At 44.8% G+C, this 19,487-nt stretch overlaps 1 protein-coding gene across 3 annotated transcripts in view; it reads left to right on the top strand.

The window, feature by feature from the left end:
- The window catches only part of reps2 (RALBP1 associated Eps domain containing 2), a 36,049-nt gene that overhangs the window by 521 nt on the left and 16,041 nt on the right, over positions 1-19,487 (top strand). For 2 of the 3 annotated variants that reach the window (XM_018749884.2, XM_018749886.2), the window contains exons 2-10: positions 12,602-12,725; positions 13,490-13,665; positions 14,013-14,121; positions 16,981-17,078; positions 17,397-17,541; positions 17,795-17,858; positions 18,361-18,509; positions 18,610-18,689; positions 19,257-19,310. In XM_018749884.2, the coding sequence (XP_018605400.2) occupies positions 12,602-12,725; positions 13,490-13,665; positions 14,013-14,121; positions 16,981-17,078; positions 17,397-17,541; positions 17,795-17,858; positions 18,361-18,509; positions 18,610-18,689; positions 19,257-19,310 (999 nt within the window). The remainder of the gene's footprint in view (positions 1-12,601; positions 12,726-13,489; positions 13,666-14,012; positions 14,122-16,980; positions 17,079-17,396; positions 17,542-17,794; positions 17,859-18,360; positions 18,510-18,609; positions 18,690-19,256; positions 19,311-19,487) is intronic. The other variant, XM_018749885.2, reaches the window with a different exon arrangement.

Raw genomic sequence — 19,487 nt, 5'->3', positions numbered from 1 at the left:
CTGTGGTGCCATATATAATATAATCAGTGTAAACTTACTCAGGGTCCCTGTGCATTTTTTTACACCACTGTGGCGTATTGAATTAAACAGCATGAAGTTGGTCAGCAATCTTTTTTTTTTCCCTGCAATTATGCAACTTATTTCTACTCAAATGACGCAGTGGTTGGGTTTTCGGCGTGAACTTCGGACACCAGCATCTGGACTGTGTTTTTCTCAGTTGTGTTACAGTGTCAGGTTGGGACCCTCGTGGTGTCTTCTGAAGGGTGAACGTGTCACCCAGGTGGCTCGCCACGGCCATGCGCACGGCTGACGGGGACCACCTTCCTGCGTCTGTTTTTACGGCCCTCTTCAGCCTGTCTTATGGAAGTGGGCTAATAATTATTTCTGCACTGCAATAATTCCACAGCGGTGATGGAAAAAGTGTCGCTGTGTGTTTGGGTTCAACAACTGAATGTTAAACAATGGGGGGTTTGTTTTAAAGCTGTGCCTTGTGCAGATGGCAGGAAGTTGTGCTGTGCCGTTCATTCGGAGACAAAAATTCAAAATAACCACGGGGTTGGGATGGGTGTGACTGAAACATTAATAACTTGTCGGGTCACAAGTGTGGAACGGGGCCGTGCTGACGGGTGATGTCTAGTTTGACAGCAGAGCAGAGAGTAAAATCTCATACATGTCTTTAAGTCATATCTAGTCTGAAAGCATTTAATTAAATTACATGGAACATATGCATTGCTCTTTGCAAAAATACATATACTGCCATTGCATTGATGGCAAAAAAGATATTGAAAGTGTGGGCGGCACAGTGAGTAGCACTGCTGTCTCACAGTGCCTGGGTGGTGAGAGAAAACATGGGCTTGATCCCCATTTAGTGTGTGTGGAGTTTGCATGTTCTCCCCGTGTCTGTGTGGGTTTCCTCCGGGTGCTCTGGTTTCCTCCCGCAGTCCAAAGACATGCTGTTCAGGTTCACCCATAGTGTGTGAGTGACACAGAGAGAGAGTGTGTTCCACTGATGTATGGATGAGTGACCCATAGTAAGTAGTGTATCTAGCAGTGTAAATGACCTTGGTGAATAAGGTGTGTGGCCTGATAACACTACGTAGAGTTCATTCGAAGTTGCTTTGGAGAAAAGCATCTACTAAATAAATAAATGTAGAATATGAGCTGCTGTGTGTTCCTTTTCCTACTGTTGGGATGAACTTGTGACAAAAGAATGTAGTAGTGAGAGCAAATCGTGTCTTCAGTAAACCAGCTCCATGTGGAAGGAGAGTGAACGGGCCAGAAGGTGGAGCACTAGTTAAGAACGTGAACTTGTCAGGTGTCTGCCGAACCAAATAAATATTAATACCCCATCGAGTTAAGCGCAAATATTTGGGAGGGATATTTGGCTTACTTGGTCACTGGGAGGGCATGTCCTCCGGTTGCACCATTTTCACTCACGGATTTTCCTTCTCAAACATCACTCACGCTACTGTTTTCCCTGTACTGCGGTAAAATACCCAGGTGTATAAAAGGGCCAAATATTTTACTGTTAGTCTCTTTAGATAAAAGTATCGGCTAAGCATCATAATAATTAATATAAAGGACCCTGACGATTAAAACATAATTGTTATAATTTTGATTTTAATTTGTGTTCTTTATTTTTACGTATTGTTCTCGGAGAGAAAAAATGCCTTTGCTGAAGTGCTGCTGGAGTTTTCATAGTTTGTTGTCTTTGACACGAGTACAGCTGAGACATCCTGGAGGCGTGTGTATTGTGCCTCGCTCCCGTTTCAGGATGTGTGGACCCGCATGGCGTTTCCTCTGCATCCGGCAAGCGCATTCGGGCCTCCTGTGAGTCGAGCTCGATTGACAGTGAGCCCGTCCAGACCCCCGGGCTCCTCACAGCAGGACGTCAACTTCTGCGCCGTACATAAAACACCGGCCGCTGAAGTCCTTCGGATTACAAGTGGATGGGAGACGAAAAGTTTTAATGAGTTTCGACAGAGAGGGGGGTGCGGTGGCGCAGTGGGTTGGACCACAGTCCTGCTTTCCGGTGGGTCTGGGGTTCGAGTCCCGCTTGGGGTGCCTTGCGACGGACTGGCGTCCCGTCCTGGGTGTGTCCCCTCCCCCTCCGGCCTTACGCCCTGTATTGCCGGATAGGCTCCGGTTCCCCGTGACCCCGTATGGGACGAGCGGTTCTGAAAATGTGTGTGTGTGTGTGTGTGTGTGAGTTTCGACAGACTGTAAACTCACTCGCATATTTCCACATTAAAAAGAAGCACACGAAAAAAAAAACGGTGGGATATTTGCAGTGCTGCTTATCAATAATAACACAATGTAACAAAATTTTTCAAAGTTCTTATGTCGATTTTTGCATTGATTGTGGTTATTTAAAGTTTGTTGATTACAAAAATAGCACTAGTTTCTCTAGTGTCAGCTACAGAATCTTGTAGCCTTCGGAAGGTTCTAGACGGCACCGGAACATTCTAGAAAGCGTCCGATCGTAAAAGGTGCCGGAATATTCGGTGCTTGGAACCCGGTGCTGAAATTTGCCCAAATCTGCTAATTTCAAGAATGTGGAATATTTTTGTAAAAACTGACAAAGATGAACACCAAAAGTATGCTGAGCAAAACTGAATGAAAAATGCAAAAAAAATCAACGTACTTAAATTTTTTTTTTATGTTGTGTAATTTTGTTTTTCTCGATGACACACAATGAAAGTTTTAAGTCATTCGTTTCGGTGCTTCCTGTGCCTGTAAAACCGCAACAACTGGCATCCGTCGGGACAGTGAGGAAACCCCCCTCCGTGGAAACACCTACATTTCAGCAGCAGCCCTTTCAGCCCCCCCCCCCCCCCCCCCCCAGCTACGGTCTTCTCTGTCGCCATCACTCGCTCCCCCTCGCCACCACCCAGCCCCCTGGATTAACGCTCATTGCGGACCAAGGCGAAGACAGTTCCGAGAGGACGGCGCCAGAGAAAAGCTGCAGGGCCCGATGGTGCTAATGACGGTACAGATGGTAATCTGTTTAGTGCCCCAACTGTACAAGCAAGTCTAACCCCCCCAAATAATTCTGTATAATTGTGTAGGGTACTATGACAATTATTTTTGGTCCCCCAATACCTGTCAAGTTTCAACTGCACTCGTGTGTTTTTTTTTTTAAATAGTTGAAAAAACAGTATGCTTTATGAGTTGGGTAGTAATACTTTGCTAAAATTGTGGATTTTACACTGATTTGACATTTATTTACACATGGGATTTTTTTAGATAAACTAAAACACTTTTACTTAGATTGTGGTATGAATGTTGGTAGTTACATTACCACATCGACTCTACACTTATGGGATTTGGTGATGTTTCCTGGTCCGTAGAGCTTGTTCTTATCAGGCCTCCGTAGGGTTATGTCTCAGAGGCCCTGGACAAACACCTGGGTTGACGTGCTTCATCTTGCCCGAAGTCCAGGGGAAAGACATAACCCCCTCATTGTTCTTCAGCTACTTCTGAACTGAGCATAACATCTGTTTTTGGGATGGAAGCCTGTGCGCTGCTAAGGTCTGAAGTGCTCCATCACAGCTGTTCTTCATGACAAACTTGTGGACGGATGCACATCTGAAACCTTCAATAAAACGCAGCGGCGCTATTGAAAAGCTGGTTAAAACAGTTGCAGGTTAGTTTGACCCTTGACTGTTCCTCACATTGCTTTTGCGTTTTATTATAGGCCTATAAACCTCAGATTCCGGATGCTGGAAATTGTTGAGAGTGAGGTAAGGCTGAAAAAGTGACGGCAGACAAATTGATCTCGGCATTCCAAGTTATCGCCTGCAGTATGGATCGGAGATCCGGACACTTTTTTTGCGGGATTCTTTTAGGTCCAGTTGTCCGTTGAGGCTTCCTCGACTTTGCTCTATCAGTGGATCAAGTTTTCTTCTGTTAAACATTTACATTTAAATTGATTTATTTAACAGACGCTTTTCTTCGAAGCGATGCACATCTCAGTGAAAAATACAATGAGCGCATTACGTGATTCACGTCATGGCAGGTGAGCGATCCGTTTTGGAGGAGCAGCGGACACTAATGTCTTCCTCTCCGTGGGGTGTGACTCGGTACACTGCACAACTAATGGACCGTCTCACCAGACACAACTGGTTCCTAAACCATTCATACTGAATCGGCACAATTAGATCTTCATGTGAACCTAACCTGTCCAAATATATTCTTGGACAGAAGAATGAGAACTTCTGGACATGTTTTTGTGCCCTTCATAAGTGGTGTTAAGTGTGTATCTTATTAGTAAATCCGACACCATCTGTCTTTTGTGGGTTTTGGGCTTCCGCCCGCAGTGGTTTGCTCTGTCTGGCTCAGAGCGGATCACCTGCTGGGACGACACCCTGCTAACTGCTTATACCGAGCGTTAGGGAACGTAATTTCCTCTTAGGATATCGGTAGATGTTAGTGTTTTTAATTGTGGATCTTGTTTGTGGTCGAGATCAAAAGTGGCAGAATGCAATAATACAGGTGAGCGGAGGATGCAGAGGCCTCAAATATAAATTTTCTTAATACATTTCTCAGTTATGGGACAGCAGGTAGATTAATGGTTAGACATGCTCCCTTCATCTTGAAGGACCCAGGTTCAAACCCCACTTTAATTCAAGCTTTTCTTTCTGACGCCGTGTGCTGAACAAGGTTGCTGCTAATGGTCCAAAATTATCATTTTAACAGATGTAGTTAACAGTAGAGTGAGTCAGGAGGTCACAGAGGAGAGGAAAACAAAAGCTCCCACTCTACAAAGAAAAGGGAAAACTTCTGTGGGAAAAAACCTGAAGAGCTTCTCCTGCGGTAATACCCTCGAGGAAGGTACTTCAACTGTATTGCTCCAGTAAAAGTTACCTAGCTCTATAAATGGGTGAGTAATTCTAAGTAGCTTAACCTTGTGAGCAGACGGTCAGTAGAAGAATGAAAAACGTTCTGGCTGTTGATTAATAAATTGAATTATTTTCGCTTTTGCGTACTAGGAATCAAAAGCATCCGGAATGTTCCAGTTAGACATGGAATTTTATATGCCTGGTATTGATAAGTCATTTCTGTTGGAAACATTCTGATAGATTTTGATCAGGCCCAAGGTTAAGTCTGCCATTCTGAAGAAGTCAAGCCTGCATTGTCACGAGATCCCAACTTTGCAACATCTCACAAGAGTCTGGCGAGACCCCAGGAAGTTCACAGCCACTTTGAGTCCTGCAGAGATGATGATTTGGATTTCTAGTCACAAGGCCAATACCTCTGTGTATGACTGCAATCTAGCGCTTCAGTGTCCAGGGGTTGGACCCCAACAATACCCAGAAGAGATCAGGAAGTAGAGACTCAACCCTCAGCCCAATACAGTGGACAAGGGCAGACAGCACCGAATGTCCACATCTCTGTTTCCTTTGGACTAGACCGTCCCACAGTGTCCACCCACGGCACGCAATGTGTCTCCTGCAACGTGTAGCAAACGAGCGAGGACATGGATTCGCTGAGCAAAAACATCTAGAACATTTGAGATGATTACGTCAAAAGTATGTTCCATTGCAACCCCTTTTTTCCCCCTTTGTAGCAACAGAGTGAGCGAGAATCAGAAATTAATGAGCAAATGAATTCACCTTGCATTGTCTCGGAAAACCAGAGCTGCTCAAGGCTATTGCCAGCGCTGTCAAAATAGCTGAGAAATTAGATGGAATCAGTGGACGGAAGAGCCAGTGGGACAGTGGTGGGAACACACACACACACACACACATTTTCAGAACCGCTTGTCCCGTACGGGGTCACGGGGAACCGGAGCCTACCCGGCAACACAGGGCGTAAAGTGGTGGGAACCCTGCTGAGAATTTTTAATGGAGCTTTACCTTTTATTTCATCGCTGGCCTTGGTCAAATTGAAATGTGGTATTTGCTTGTCTTAATTCTAGCCGACTCTAGAAGTTATACGGTCTTAAAGTCGCTCATCTGCATTTCGCAAAATTTTAATCGACAAAGTGATTAATTAATTCTCTTTAACTATGGCTTTCTGCTTTTATTTTACGCCGAGGGCGACAGGGTACCTGTTCTATCCGGAAATATCCTGTAAAAAGCCGTAACGGTTTTACCAGGAAGCCTACAGTGAGGCTGCCAAAGGTTTCCGAGCGACTCGTATTGATCAGGACAAATTGCTTTGTAAGCCCGTCCTCGTGCGCGGCCCGAAATGCTGGCATTGATACTGATACACCCGTTACCTTCTCTCATTGCTTATTGGGGGGTCTTCGCCCTGGGGTGAGGAGTGTGAGGTTTTATAGAGCATACACCATCCTGGTGTATTGTTTTCCAGTTGTTATGGAAACGCGCTGCCTAATTTTGAGAGAAATGCAGGTCGTGCAGAGATGATTTAGTCTCACCCTTAGTTTAAAAGATCCCACCCCCTGGCTGTAGTGAACATTGGTTATTAGTACAACGCCACTCACAGTTGGGTTCTGAACACTTTCCAGGTTAATATGATTTTTCTTTGCCAGACAGCAGAAATTTTCTGTACTAATCTTGTCCCTGGAACTGCTTCTGTCATCGTATCTCTGCTGGGGACTCATGGAGGGCAGTGTGTGTGGCTGGGTGTGTGTTTGTGTGTGTGCGCAGTGGCCCAGCGCAGTTAGACCCTTAAGACTTCTTCGCGAGCGCGTGCACACGTGAGTGTGCCTGTGAGCGTCTTCACGCCTCCCGTGGAGCGAAATCCATTGTGATCCCATGAAGCCTCACAAAGCAGCGCACCTGTCAGGTGGGCAGTTCTGTGTCCAGCTCTGCGCTCAGCACTCCTGCTCGGTGACCCTCTCTTCTTCAGCGCCCGTGGAGCTGTGGCCACAATGCAAATGAAGAGAAAAACGAAATATGGAGACAAGGTGGAGACCCTCGACACCTTGTAGATGCATCATGCTATTTTTTTATCAAACCAGTCAACTGAGTTAAATATTCATTATAATAGAATTATGTATAATTTAATATATATTAGAATATATGTGAATGAGGGGGGTGTGGTGGGTTGGATCGGATCCTGCTCTCCAGTGGGTCTGGGGTTCAAGTCCCGCTTGGGGTGCCTTGTGATGGACTGGCGTCCCGTCCTGGGTGTGTCCCCTCCCCCTCCAGCCTTATGCCCTGTGTTGCCGGGTTAGGCTCCGGCTCCCTGCGACCCCATATGGGACGAGCGGTTCAGACAATGTGTGTGTGTCTATGTGAATGATATTATATTAATAACATCACTATATTATTACACACACACACACACACACACACACACGCACATTTCGGAACCGCTTGTCCCATACAGGGTCACGGGGAACCGGAGCCTACCCGGTAACGCAGGGCGTAAGGCCGGAGGGGACACACCCAGGACGGGACGCCAGTCTGCCGCAAGGCACCCCAAGCGGTACTCAAACCCCAGACCAACCGGAGAGCAGGACCCACTACACCACCGCACTCCCCATGTGTGTGTATATATATATATATAATATATATATATATATATAAACTATATTATCATGTGATAGGATAAATACTGGTGCAGTTCTGATAAAACACATTTATGAGCCTTGAGCCTTATCAGGTGGCTCTAATGCCTTGTGTTGGAGAGCAGGACCTGGTCCAACCCACTGCGCCACCGCGCCCCTATTATATTCAATTTATTATAATTTAATTATTGCTTTTTTAGTACTCGCTGCAGCAAGTCCACCGACGATGAGTTAAGCGGTGTTTAAAAAATTATTTGCATGCTTATCGTGCATGTTTTCGGCAAGTACAGCGAGAGCACTACTTACTGCAGATTTCACCAAGTCCCCTGTTCTATTAGTAGCATCTCTGCTATGACAGCAGTTTACACAGCCCAGAGTAATAAAGCCGACGTGTGTTTTCCACGCGGGGCACAATATGCCAGCAAGGTGTTTGGGTCATAAGAGAAGGGAAGGGAATCTGGAGACGTGTCTTGACTGAACTGCGCATTCATTTAACCCTTGAAGTTCTGTCGTTCTTCATTCAAAGGGTACGCTGATAGCAGTCAGTTGGCTCACGTTCCAGTGTGGGACTGTGAGCAAGTTTTATTATAGATAACCAGTATGAGATGGGATCATGGTCATCAGTTGGTTCCACAGAAGGTTGCAAGTAGTTAAATGTGGATTTTAAGCAGTGCACCCTTTCTGTTCTTCCTGTTTCTGATATCTGAAGTACGGTCAAAGAACTGGGCTCTTGGCCATCATTTGTAGGCTTGAATTCCTGTATTAGCCTTGGTGCTAAAGCCTGGTGCTGGAGGGTAACCTGGATCTGCTTCAGTTACGAATAAAACAGTATAAATGGGAGGTGTGTGATATTTTAAGTCACAAACATGTGAAATCATCTGGAGCAAGGAACAGTGTTGTCTATGAGAATACGATGTTTGCAGAACTTTCCGACTGAAATATTACATTTACATGTATTCATTTAGCAGACGCTTTTCTCCAAAGCAACGTACATCTCATAGAAAATACAATGTGTTCATCACATTAGGAGAAAGAGACACATAGATGCAGACGTGTGACTCTTAAGTACAGTTAGTTTTCTTCACCATGTGGACCGACGTTCATCACACAAGTAGCTGCATAAAAATTTACCAGAATGTCCTAATCACCTTCCTAGTAGTTTTTTTTTTTTTTTTTGAGATACATATAAACATTTACGTTACATTGCAAGAGTGGCTCTGTAAAGGATTGATCCGAACATGGTCATGAACAATTATACTTTACATGAGCTTAAGAGATCATGGGCAAAGTGAGTTCAAGGAGATCAGTTTTAAGACCCTTTTTAAATGTGGACAGAGTTTCAGCAGTTCTGAGTGAGAGGGGGAGGTCGTTCCACCACAACGGAGCCAGAACTGAGAACCTCCGCGCTTTACTTTTTGATTGTGGAATCACCAAGCGAGCAGAAGTAACAGCTGATCAAGTCCTGTAAATAGCTGGGAGCAATTCTATTGATACATTTCTAGACAGTAACCAGGGTCTTGAATTTGATCCAGGCAGCTATAGGAAGCCAGTGCGGAGAAATGAGTAGGGGAGATACATGCGAACGCTTCGGCAAGTCGAACAAAACTCGAGCAGCAGCGTTCTGTATCAGCTGTAGAGGTTTGATGGCAGTAGCAGGAAGGCCACACAAGAGAGAGTTCCAGCAGTCCAGATGGGATGTCAGCACGGCCCGGACTAGGTGTATATTATTATTATGCAGTTTAATAACAGCGGCAGTTGATCAGCATTTTAGTTCCAATCTGTTCATTCCATTTATTGAGCTTGAAGACTCATTCACAGTCATCCCAAATCTTGTGAGAACCATTGCTGTGTTTGTCATTCACATGGCTGCGAGTCGAGGTGGCTCCTCATCATTACCTGGACACCATCAAGTTATGAACACCTGGACGCCTTTAAGTCGTGAACACCTGGACACCTTTAAGTCAAGAACTGCTCAGGGCTGAGACCCGCCGTGCTCCAGCAGCTTGAGACCAGTCTCCTCTGCCACAGCCCGCCGACCTACAAACTAGTAATTCGACTGGTGGTGGGTGAGGAATGGGGTGGGGGGAATGGGGTTGGCTGAGCCGGCTGTTATTTATGAGCTGTCAGCCCACAGAGGGCTAAGGCTGGAATGGAGGCCAACCAGCAGGCTGTGATCGATAGCCTGCATCCAGCAACTGCAGGATGAGGCCAAAGAGCTGACAAAAGGCTTTTTAAATGATGAAAAGGAGCGTAGTATTTATTCCGTTACCTGCCGTCCCTCTCTCTTCTGGTCCATCATGCTACAGAGTTTATACGTGCTGTACACGTTTGATCCTCAATCTGACTACCCTTTGTTTTTGTCAACAAAGAATCCAGGGTGCTGTGTGGAAAAACTATCCAACAGTTTTGAGAGCATGGTTCGCTCACTGTAGTAAGGTGAAGCAGTTTTTTTACAGCTTTTCAACAGTGTAAACCTGGGAAGGGACAGATGATGGATGACACCGATGTGTCAACCTGCTGTGGTTCTCTGTGCTAGAGATTACCAACATTTCAGCCGTGGTCCAGACTGACAAAGCATCTCCATTGCTGAGTTCTGATTATGTAACGGTATTGATTGTGTCTGTAAGTGGGAAACGCGGTACCGCTCAGTCCCAGGGCTCAGCGGAGTAATGATTCAAAGTGACCGGTGCAGAATGATGGAACACAATCCACTCAGGAAGCCTGACTACGAATCAGGTTTGCATATCGTTCAACGCGTGGAAGAGCCTGGAGGTTGCTGTATCAAACCTGGCCATGTGCGTGCTTGCAAAAACGATGATCCCATGGCAATGGCCACGACCGGTATTCCCGTGTTTCAGTGAACCCATCTGCCCTGAAAGCAACCCTTGTCCAGAGGAACCTCTCTTATATTTACCATAGGCACAGTTTTTTTCAGAATTTTTAAAAAGGAATCCCGAGAGCTTGGATATGGCTCAATGTTTTGACTAATCAGTATCTTGCAGCTTTTAATTTGGGGACTTATTGTATGCAAAGCATATTGTAAATTTCTTGCATGTCAGCCTCGGATTCATTGCAGCCATCACATTTTGGCATGGGTCATGGCTCATTCAATGTGGCACCCTTGAGCACAGAACACAGAGCATGCACACATATACAGTATACATCAGGCACACACACCTACATCAGCTTACCGTGGTAGGAACCATGCCACCAATGCACATATGCGTGCTCACCTAGTTTCCTTGACTCCCCAGTTTTAGCCTGTGCTTGATAGTGAGAAAGAGCTTGTCCTTGACTGAAAGACAGAGAAGGAGCAGCTTTGATTCCTTCATCCTGGACATCTCACTCAGCCTAAGACACACAATGTCTATAACCGCTCATCGCAAGTGGGGTCACGGCAAGCTGGAGCCTAACCTGGCAACACAGGCCGCAAGGCTGGAGGGGGAGGGGACACACCCAGGACAGGGCTCCAGTCCATCGTAAGGCACCCCAAGCAGGACTTGAACCCCAGCCCCAACACAGAGCAGGCCCCAGCCAAACCCGCTGCTAAGAGTTCTGCAATAAAGACCATTGAAAAACTAAAAAATCCTGAGTCAGTCTGACCAATCGGTACATTTGTCACATTCAGTCTAACAGTTTCTGTGAAAGGATTCAAAATCTGGAAATCATGGTTGTGGTTTTAGGGATTGGAAGTAAAACACACATGGAGAGGTCTTCTTGGATTGATTGATTGATTGATTGATTGATTGCTTAGGAACCCCTTAGAGATGTCCATTTCCCTCGGTCAGGTTCTCAAGCTGTAGGTTGAGCAGCAAGTCCATAATCCAGAGCTCTTGGCCCAGAAGATAAAGTCTTCATGTCTCAGGTGCCTGATCTCTTTGATGCAGGCTTTGAAAGCGTGACTCATAGTGTCACCAGGTCATCTACTGGAGATGGGGAGTGTAATGACTTTAGCAAGCAGGATGCTCAACAGAAACCAACATCTGAGCATGAACTTTCCTTACATAACACTGTTCAATACATTGTCAAATGGAAAAATGACATTACAGAGATACAGTGAGCAGAGACCAGCTGTACTACACCCATCCCATAAAGTGAGTACCGTCAGGGTCAAGTACTGTGAAAAGAGTCCGTAATGGGTTTTCTGTGAGAGAACAATGGCGTGATGTCAACCACCACAAGAACTACAGGCTTTCTGACCTTCAGGCCCAAAACCGAGAGCTGAACTCCCAGTGCAGTTCTTGGTATGCGCTGCAGTTCCGCTAGACTTCAAATTGTGAAGTTATAAACACCAGTTTTTTGCAGTATTTCAGCTATTTGTTTGGCTCTGTATTTATCTCTATAACCATTTGCCTTTTATATTGACATGTTTGTCCTTTATTTGGAGTTTGTTGTGACTGCTGAGGCACAAATAAAACATATTCCATAGTGTGTTGCTCATGAACAGGATGTTTTGCCATTTCATGATGTTCTAAAGTCTGAAAAAGCAGCATTTTTGGGTGTTATTCCCACACGATCTGGAAAGTCTGTTGCATAACGGTCTTTCATTACAAAAAATTGTGAGTCCTATGAGACAAAATCAGTCACACAGTTTTGTGGAGACCAAGGTTGTCTGCGGGATTAATGTAAAATGTGTTTCACTGCCTAATTTATGCAATGCATCATCTGTTTGCAAGGACAGAAAACAGGAAACTTTATATTCCAGTGAGTTATCCAACTCCCTCCAAAAGGCAACAAAAAGGGATTTTGTCCTCACAGTGTTTGAATGATCATATGATTTTTCTAAAAAAACCAACAGGATGCCTGAAAAATATTTCTGCATGTCTTGCTAACCTCCCACTGGAGTTGTTCTTCTGCTTGCTTGTATGCAAGGTTCTTCACAGGGAATCACTCCTTACGGAGGAACCAAAATGAAGCGACTCTTCTCGTGAAGGAAAACGTGACAAGGATTCATGTGACATGGAACGTGTGACGTGAAAATGAAAAAGTGAAAGAGTATATTGTAGAAATGTACTATTTATTAGAAATATTAAGTGCTGTTGCACCAAAGCCATCGAGGTAATGACTTTGCGTGGGATCCTACTTCGTGATGTCGAGATGCCATTGTTATTTTGCCTGCAGATTGCAGAGTTATGCGGTGCCAAGCAACTGGGTTACTTTGGCACTGGCCAATTCTACGTGGCGCTGAAGCTCCTGGCGGCGGCACAAGCTGGCCTCCCTGTCCGCCTAGAGAGCATTAAGAACGGTAAGCGGTTCGCCGGGTTCTCGTAAGCCCAGGGTCTGGGTGAGGGGCTAAGCGTGATGGGATTTGCGCTAATCGGTGCAGCGAGGAGGGTACGGAATAAGGGCTGAGCCTCACGCAGAGTCAGGCTGGAAGACCCATAGCCCAACATTCTCAGTACGTGGGCAATGGTGCAGGAAGGCGATACCACACTTCTGCCCCAGGATAGTAAAATTCATTAGGAGCTCCGGGTTGTTTCACATGTTTGGAAAGTACATCATTGTAAACTGGCAATGTAGACCGCCACTCAGATTGAACTCCGTTGTTAAGTTAGTTCTACAGTACCCATCAAAAGTTTGAGTACAAGAGGCATGTACTGAACAAGTGTGATCAAGAAATGAGCTGCCATATCTACCCAGCTCATGTGCAGCCATTCCCAGAGATGGAGGATGCTTGTGAGTTGCTTTTCTTTCACTCTTCTGTCCAGTTCATCTCATGCAAGTATTGCCCAGCTTGGCCAGATGTACTCCAATGTTTGACAGATACTCTCTCTGACGTGGATTTCATTTTTTGAGCTGGACTGAATTATTTCTTGACTTGGCTTAGTTACATGAATTATTGAATCATTTAGTAAGGTAATGTTTTTCTCAAGTATTCGCTATCAGCTGAGCATTTGCATATTCTGATCTCAAGTAGGAACTGAAAAATTGTCGCATCTGCTGGATTTAGTCTGAATTATTATTTTTTTTTTCCCAGCAGTGACAATCATTTCATGCGCTTGTCCACAGAGCTGCCGCTTCCCAGATTCTCTGACATGAAGGAGGAGGCAGAATCCCACTTTCATAACCATTCTCAAAACAGTGAAACCCAAAGTCACCACTTCGGCCTGCCATTGGACTCCACCCCGAGGGCGATGACAGACAGGAGAGGCTTCAGACGACAGGAGAGCAGTGCTGAGAAAAAGGTGAGGATACACCAGCCTCTCGCATGTACCGCAAAACAGCTGCAGTAACCATGGCACCACCAACTGCGGTTACTATGGCTACTACAAAAGGGCTTGGTCCTGCAGTTCGGATATGGAGACAGAACAAAAACTGGTGTTCAAACACGGGTCATGCGTCTGATTCATTATTCAAATCAGTTTGCTTGGGAGAATTCATTTGCTTTAGCCGGAAGATATTTCAGATGCAGTGTGAAAGCATCCAGTTCTAAGTGACCGAATGAGCAGTTTTTGGTGTTTTAAACTGCAGGACGTTAACATGGAGGCATTTTGAGTAGGAAGCAACGTGCTTGTGCTTGTGTTTGTGTTAGGAGCCCTGGTCCCCTCCACGCTCACCCTGCGGTTCCCCGCCCGCATCTCCACCCAGTTCTCATGGCTGCAGTCTTGGCACACAGAGGAACGGCGCGGAAGCGCACGCAGGTAAGCGGCCGCGCCCCTTGTTCAGTCAGGTCCTGTTCCACATGTTCCTGAGCTGAATTTTTTTTTTTTTTAACTAAGGCCTTTTGCCCAAGAAGTCAGTTTACAAACATTGCTGAAATCCATAGCCAGAATAAGTATGCAAATTTCTGCTACACACTGCAACGAATCAGTCTACGTTCACTGGTTAAAGGCACGGTAAACTAAAGTTAACCACATTCTGAAAATAAGTATATACTGCTTCCTCGTGTTATGAATGTTCGAGTTACAAATTTTTAAGGATTCAAACACCACCCGGTTTATATATTTACTTTTAATAGCTTTTTCCGAGCGAAAATCGAAAATTTCCATTTGCCACCATTAGTTGGCAGCAAAATGCATTCTAATAAAGTAGAAACCAATTTACATTGTGGAACAGTGTGCTTGTCTGGGGATCCTCATTGCCGTTGATCAATAGCAAGATGAGAGATGTTGCATGTGTTTGAGGGATGAATCAATCACCAGTCGGCATTTAGTAGGGAAAAGCAGGTTGAAAACAGACGTAATTCTATTGTCCAAGCGACTTGCTTTTTACGTGGCCATAAATTTATTCACTGTCAGGCACGGAAATGAATATGTAAACACAAAACCACTGGGTGATTTAATTACTGTTCCTTAGTTCCTGTTGAAATCCATACTGGGAACGGTTTCTTAGACTCTGCGTATCTGACAGCAAGGTCTGGAAAGAGAGCTGATTGTTCTTGCACACACATCTTCCCAGAATTCCAGTGTTTCTCTGGCTGTGAGCCTCAACCTCATTTCCACAATCTGTCCCTATTTTGAAAAGATTCAAAGGAAAAATTTGGCATCTGACAAATTTTGATATTTCCTTGAATCCTGGAATTTTCTAGTACAGTGCTGCTTGAAAGTATGCAAAACCCTTTTTTCCCTTCATTTTACCACGAAATGGTTACTGAATGAGAAGTAGTGTGTCTTGTGCGACATAATAGGTGTGTGATGACAAATTCCAAATGTTGCTTCAAAGGAAACCACACATGTAGTACAAACATGGAAGTAGTGCAGGTGCAAAAATAAGTGAAGCCCAAGTTGAACTGGTTAAACCATATAGGTAAATGGAATCGTTTATTAATTTTAGAAGTTTATTTTAACATTTAGGTTTTACAGTTTTAATATTTTATGCAAGAATAATGACAATCTCTATGGGATTCACATACTTTCATCCCTCACTGTATATTGTTATTTATGCTTTTTATATCCTGTTCCAAGAACTCGGGATATTTTATTGGTCGTCTCTGTATAAATGAGTCTTATGCTAAAGAAAAGAAGTTAAAGAAAATTTGTTATTGCAGCAAGAGCCTGGGATTCATTTTCTCAAGTAATTCACATGTGTAAGTTTATTGACTACGTATGAGTAGGTTAAATGTTAGTTCAGTTCTGGTAAAGCATTGCTGCGTGACTTCTGAATAACAACAGAAAGCATTGCTGCATTCTTCATGTCTTGTTCCATTTTAAGACTGATAAGACTGAATCTATGCAAGACACTGATCATTTTCCAGTCTCTTCGGGGACATAATGTGAGCACCATCTCAGACGAAATGTACCAAAGCGTTTCTCTTAATCCTTCATGGAATCCTTTTAAATTATACCTGCATTTCACTGTTACCTGGTCGCCAGACAATATTTAATTTGAAACTCACTTTGGACTCGGGACTTACTTCTTTGCTCTCGATATATCCAGTCAAGAATCCTGAATTGGTTTTTTTCACTCAACCCCATCTTGACACTGTGCTTTGCATATCTCCAAATGAAACAGATTTCTCCCACTAATACCTGCCAGGAGGTCATTTGGTTACATCCCCATACTGCGTTTACTCAGCCGTGTCCAGTCCTGAAACATCCAATAACGTCCAGCCCAGACAGAATCCAACAGCCAGCAGTACTTGAAGGAAGGCTTCTGACAGCACAGGCCTGAGCTTCACGTTGAGGGTGCCCACAGGAGGAGGGAGGCACGTCTGATGTCTCTTTAGCCCATGTACCACCACAGTCACGACGACTCTCAAACACATCAGAGAACCTGGCTTTGGAAAGCGCAGCTGATAGCTAGAGGGGTCGCTCTGCTCAGAGAACTCCTTCAGATCTGTGATATTCAGATATGAGAAACTCAGCCCTCCTCTTATGAAAAAAGATCTTAATCGTTGTGAGAACCTCTGAGCATTGTAAAATAATGTAGTCCACTAACGTTAGATAGTTAGAGCTCCACATTATTTCATATGTTTTTTGGATACTGCGCATTTTAAGCGTTTGCGTACCGTAATAGCACTGACATCAGAATATATTACGTACCAATGTGTGCCTGTGTGGTAAAACACAACAATAAGCTGTTTGCTGCACTTTCCTGTTCATCTTGTCTCTCTTTTTTTTAAAGCCAGTGTGCGATCTGGTGTGCAGCAGACTGTTTCCGTAGCCTTATTGAACTTTCCACGTTTAAGAAAACTCAGTAAATCAGTCTCGGTGAACGTAAAACAGCAAAAAAAACATGCTTTTGTGTAGCTTGAAGGGTTTTGAATATTTTAAATGGTTTGGTAAATGTGAGTCAGAAACATTTAGACATGATATTGATATCACAGTGCAGAAAAAACTGTCGGTTAATCTTTGATCTTCTTCCTTGTACCTTGTTAATTTTGATGTTGCAGTTGTGGGTACCGTGCTTTTGTGCACCAAGGCTCTGCTGCTCTGCTCTGTTGACTGAAGTGGGGCACATTTTTATAACCATCTAGAGCCTTGAAAACCTCGTTCAGATCAGTCCCACACAGATGAATATCAAAGCCGCACAGTCCAATATGTTCCTTCTTTGATTCACAGCCCAGATGCCAGGAGGCTCCGGATGGGTTCATGCTCAGCTGGAGACCTCCTCCCCTAGCCACTCGGGGAACAAGCCCCACCCGGAGCACACCAGTGTGGTAAACAACCCTCCACACACGCACATCACGCATGTGGCAATGTGATAACTGTGCATTCTAATTATAGTGCTGTTATTATGGGTGGGTAAAACGGTACAGTGATCTGTGTGGGAAAGTTAAGTAACTGGACATTGTTTAGTCTGGGAGAGAGACCGGTGTGATCGTTCAGTAACAGAGCAGTGTTGACGATTGTAAGAGTTGTAACTGCACACTCAGTAGGGCCAACGTTATGAAGTCCAGCTTACCCTGTTATATTAGTGCATTGAGTATATATGAGATGTAACATAAAGTCCAGACTGAGAGGTCTCTGCTGGCCAGGGTGCCCCCGTGGAGAGGCCTGGGGAGCAGGACGCGGGCATGGTGGACTACGCTGACGACCCCTGGAGGATAACGGAGGAACAGCGGGAGTACTACACCCACCAGTTCAAAAGCCTGCAGCCCAACCTAGGAGCGCTCATTCTGGGTAACCCAGTATTATCAGCACTCTTTGTACGAAATACCCCCAGTCGTCAGAAGTGTGTGCCCGTGCCCCTTGGCAGAAGGGACAGAAGGGGAATCAGACAGGAAGTGGGAAGTAAAGCTGATCGGCAATTGTACGTCAGTCAAATTTTCCAAAAAGGAGAGCTCGTGTGTGTTAGGTATACTGTTCGTTTTCCCACCTCTTTTTAGCTCTTTTTATGGAACAATGACAAATTTTTTGTATTTTTTTCCTCAAGGGTCTGTTGCAAAAAACTTCTTTACGAAGTCTAAGCTACCGATTCTGGAACTTTCTCATATATGGTAAGTGTGAAGGAACACCTTTGAACCTTTGAAGGTCATAATAATTGCGAAGTGTGAAACATGAGTTGTGTGTCAGTGGTGCAGCTCAGATGATGAGTATCTTATGTACAGAAGGTGGAGTCCAACTGACAATTCAAGTCTTTTTACACACGTTTCCACAGAAGGGCCAGGATTCATATCCAGGAATTACATCTTGTGTGCTTAGGTCACGTGTCTGTTGGGGAGGGAGTGACGTGATGTTAGTGTGCGCACGTGATGCACGTGGCCCTCAGACCGTGCTTTCCCGGGCGGAGGCGGATTAACGTGAGCTGGCTTCTGGAACCTCAGCCGATCGCTTTCCTCTGCCTGTCACCTACCCTAAGAAGAGCTTAGTGCAGATTAAAATGCGTTCTCAATTCCGGGCACCTGTGCGTTCTCTGGTTCGGCTCTGCTGACTTGTATGGTTCTGCGTGGCTCTTTGTGATTCTGTGGTCCTGCTCATGATGCATTCATGCCCCCATAGGGAGCTTAGCGATGTTGACCGCGATGGCGCCCTGACCTTGACAGAGTTCTGCATCGCCTTTCACCTCATCGTGGCGCGTAAGAATGGCTATCCGCTACCCGAGACACTGCCCCTGACTCTGCTGCCCCGTTTCCTGGAGAAGGATGCAGGTATTGATGATCTGGCTCCATGTTATATCATATAACATAAGGGAGTCGGATTATTGGGCACTCTGTGTTTAAACGGTGTGTGTTGTGGTCTTGCTCCCAGCACCTTCACGGACCGCGAATGAGGATGTGTTCTTCGCCATGTCTTTGGCCCAGCAGAAGAAAGATCCACCCCTAACTGAGGTGAGGTGTTCAAGTCACCACCATCCAACTCAGTTCCTGCAGGGCTGCAGGTATGCTGGTTTCTAGTGTCCCCTATTCCACAGTCTCATTTAAACAGATTCATAGGTAATTATTATTCCTATCTAATCTTACAAATTGCTATCATATAGTGCAATGGAAAAGACTATTTTTTGTTTACAAACCAGCTGCCGTATTAAAATTAATGTTATACAAACGTGAAATATATTAAAGTGCTTGGAAGTTCATTAAGTAGCTGAGAAGAGTTTCTAGAAAGAACCTTACAGTTTGGAATAAAGTTGAGTTGAAGACAATGATTGACAAGCTTTCACTGATTATTGCTGTCATACTAGCTTTTATTGGACTCTGTCTGGCCCAACAATGAGCTATCTTTTGTCTCACTAGACTTCAGGGGTCACAAATCCCTGTGTCTCGCACAACCATATTTGTCATTCATGTAGGTCCCGTGTCTCTTGCAAATCACCTCTGAGATACTAAGCATGCTTAGGAAAGGGTGATAGCACATCAAGTAAGCTGAAAGTCCATGAGTAGATGACTTGTGTTTTTCAGAAGACAGAGCCACTCATCTTCTTTGGAGAAACTGAACCAGGGCTCAGGCTACAAGTAAGGTTTCCCTTTAAGATGTTTCCCAAGGAAAGTAAACTTGTCCATTGACACTGGGTACCTACAGTATGTTGTGTCAGCACGGTGATGCTCTTTGATCAAGACCCAAAAAAGGTCCAAGAGGTGTCCCAAAGCATCTCCACCATGCCAGCATCTCCAAGCTCTTTGTTAAAAGTA

Source organism: Scleropages formosus, chromosome 1 (assembly GCF_900964775.1).
Source record: "Scleropages formosus chromosome 1, fSclFor1.1, whole genome shotgun sequence".
NCBI classification, from domain to species: domain Eukaryota; kingdom Metazoa; phylum Chordata; class Actinopteri; order Osteoglossiformes; family Osteoglossidae; genus Scleropages; species Scleropages formosus.
This window is presented reverse-complemented; position numbering and strand designations above follow the sequence as displayed.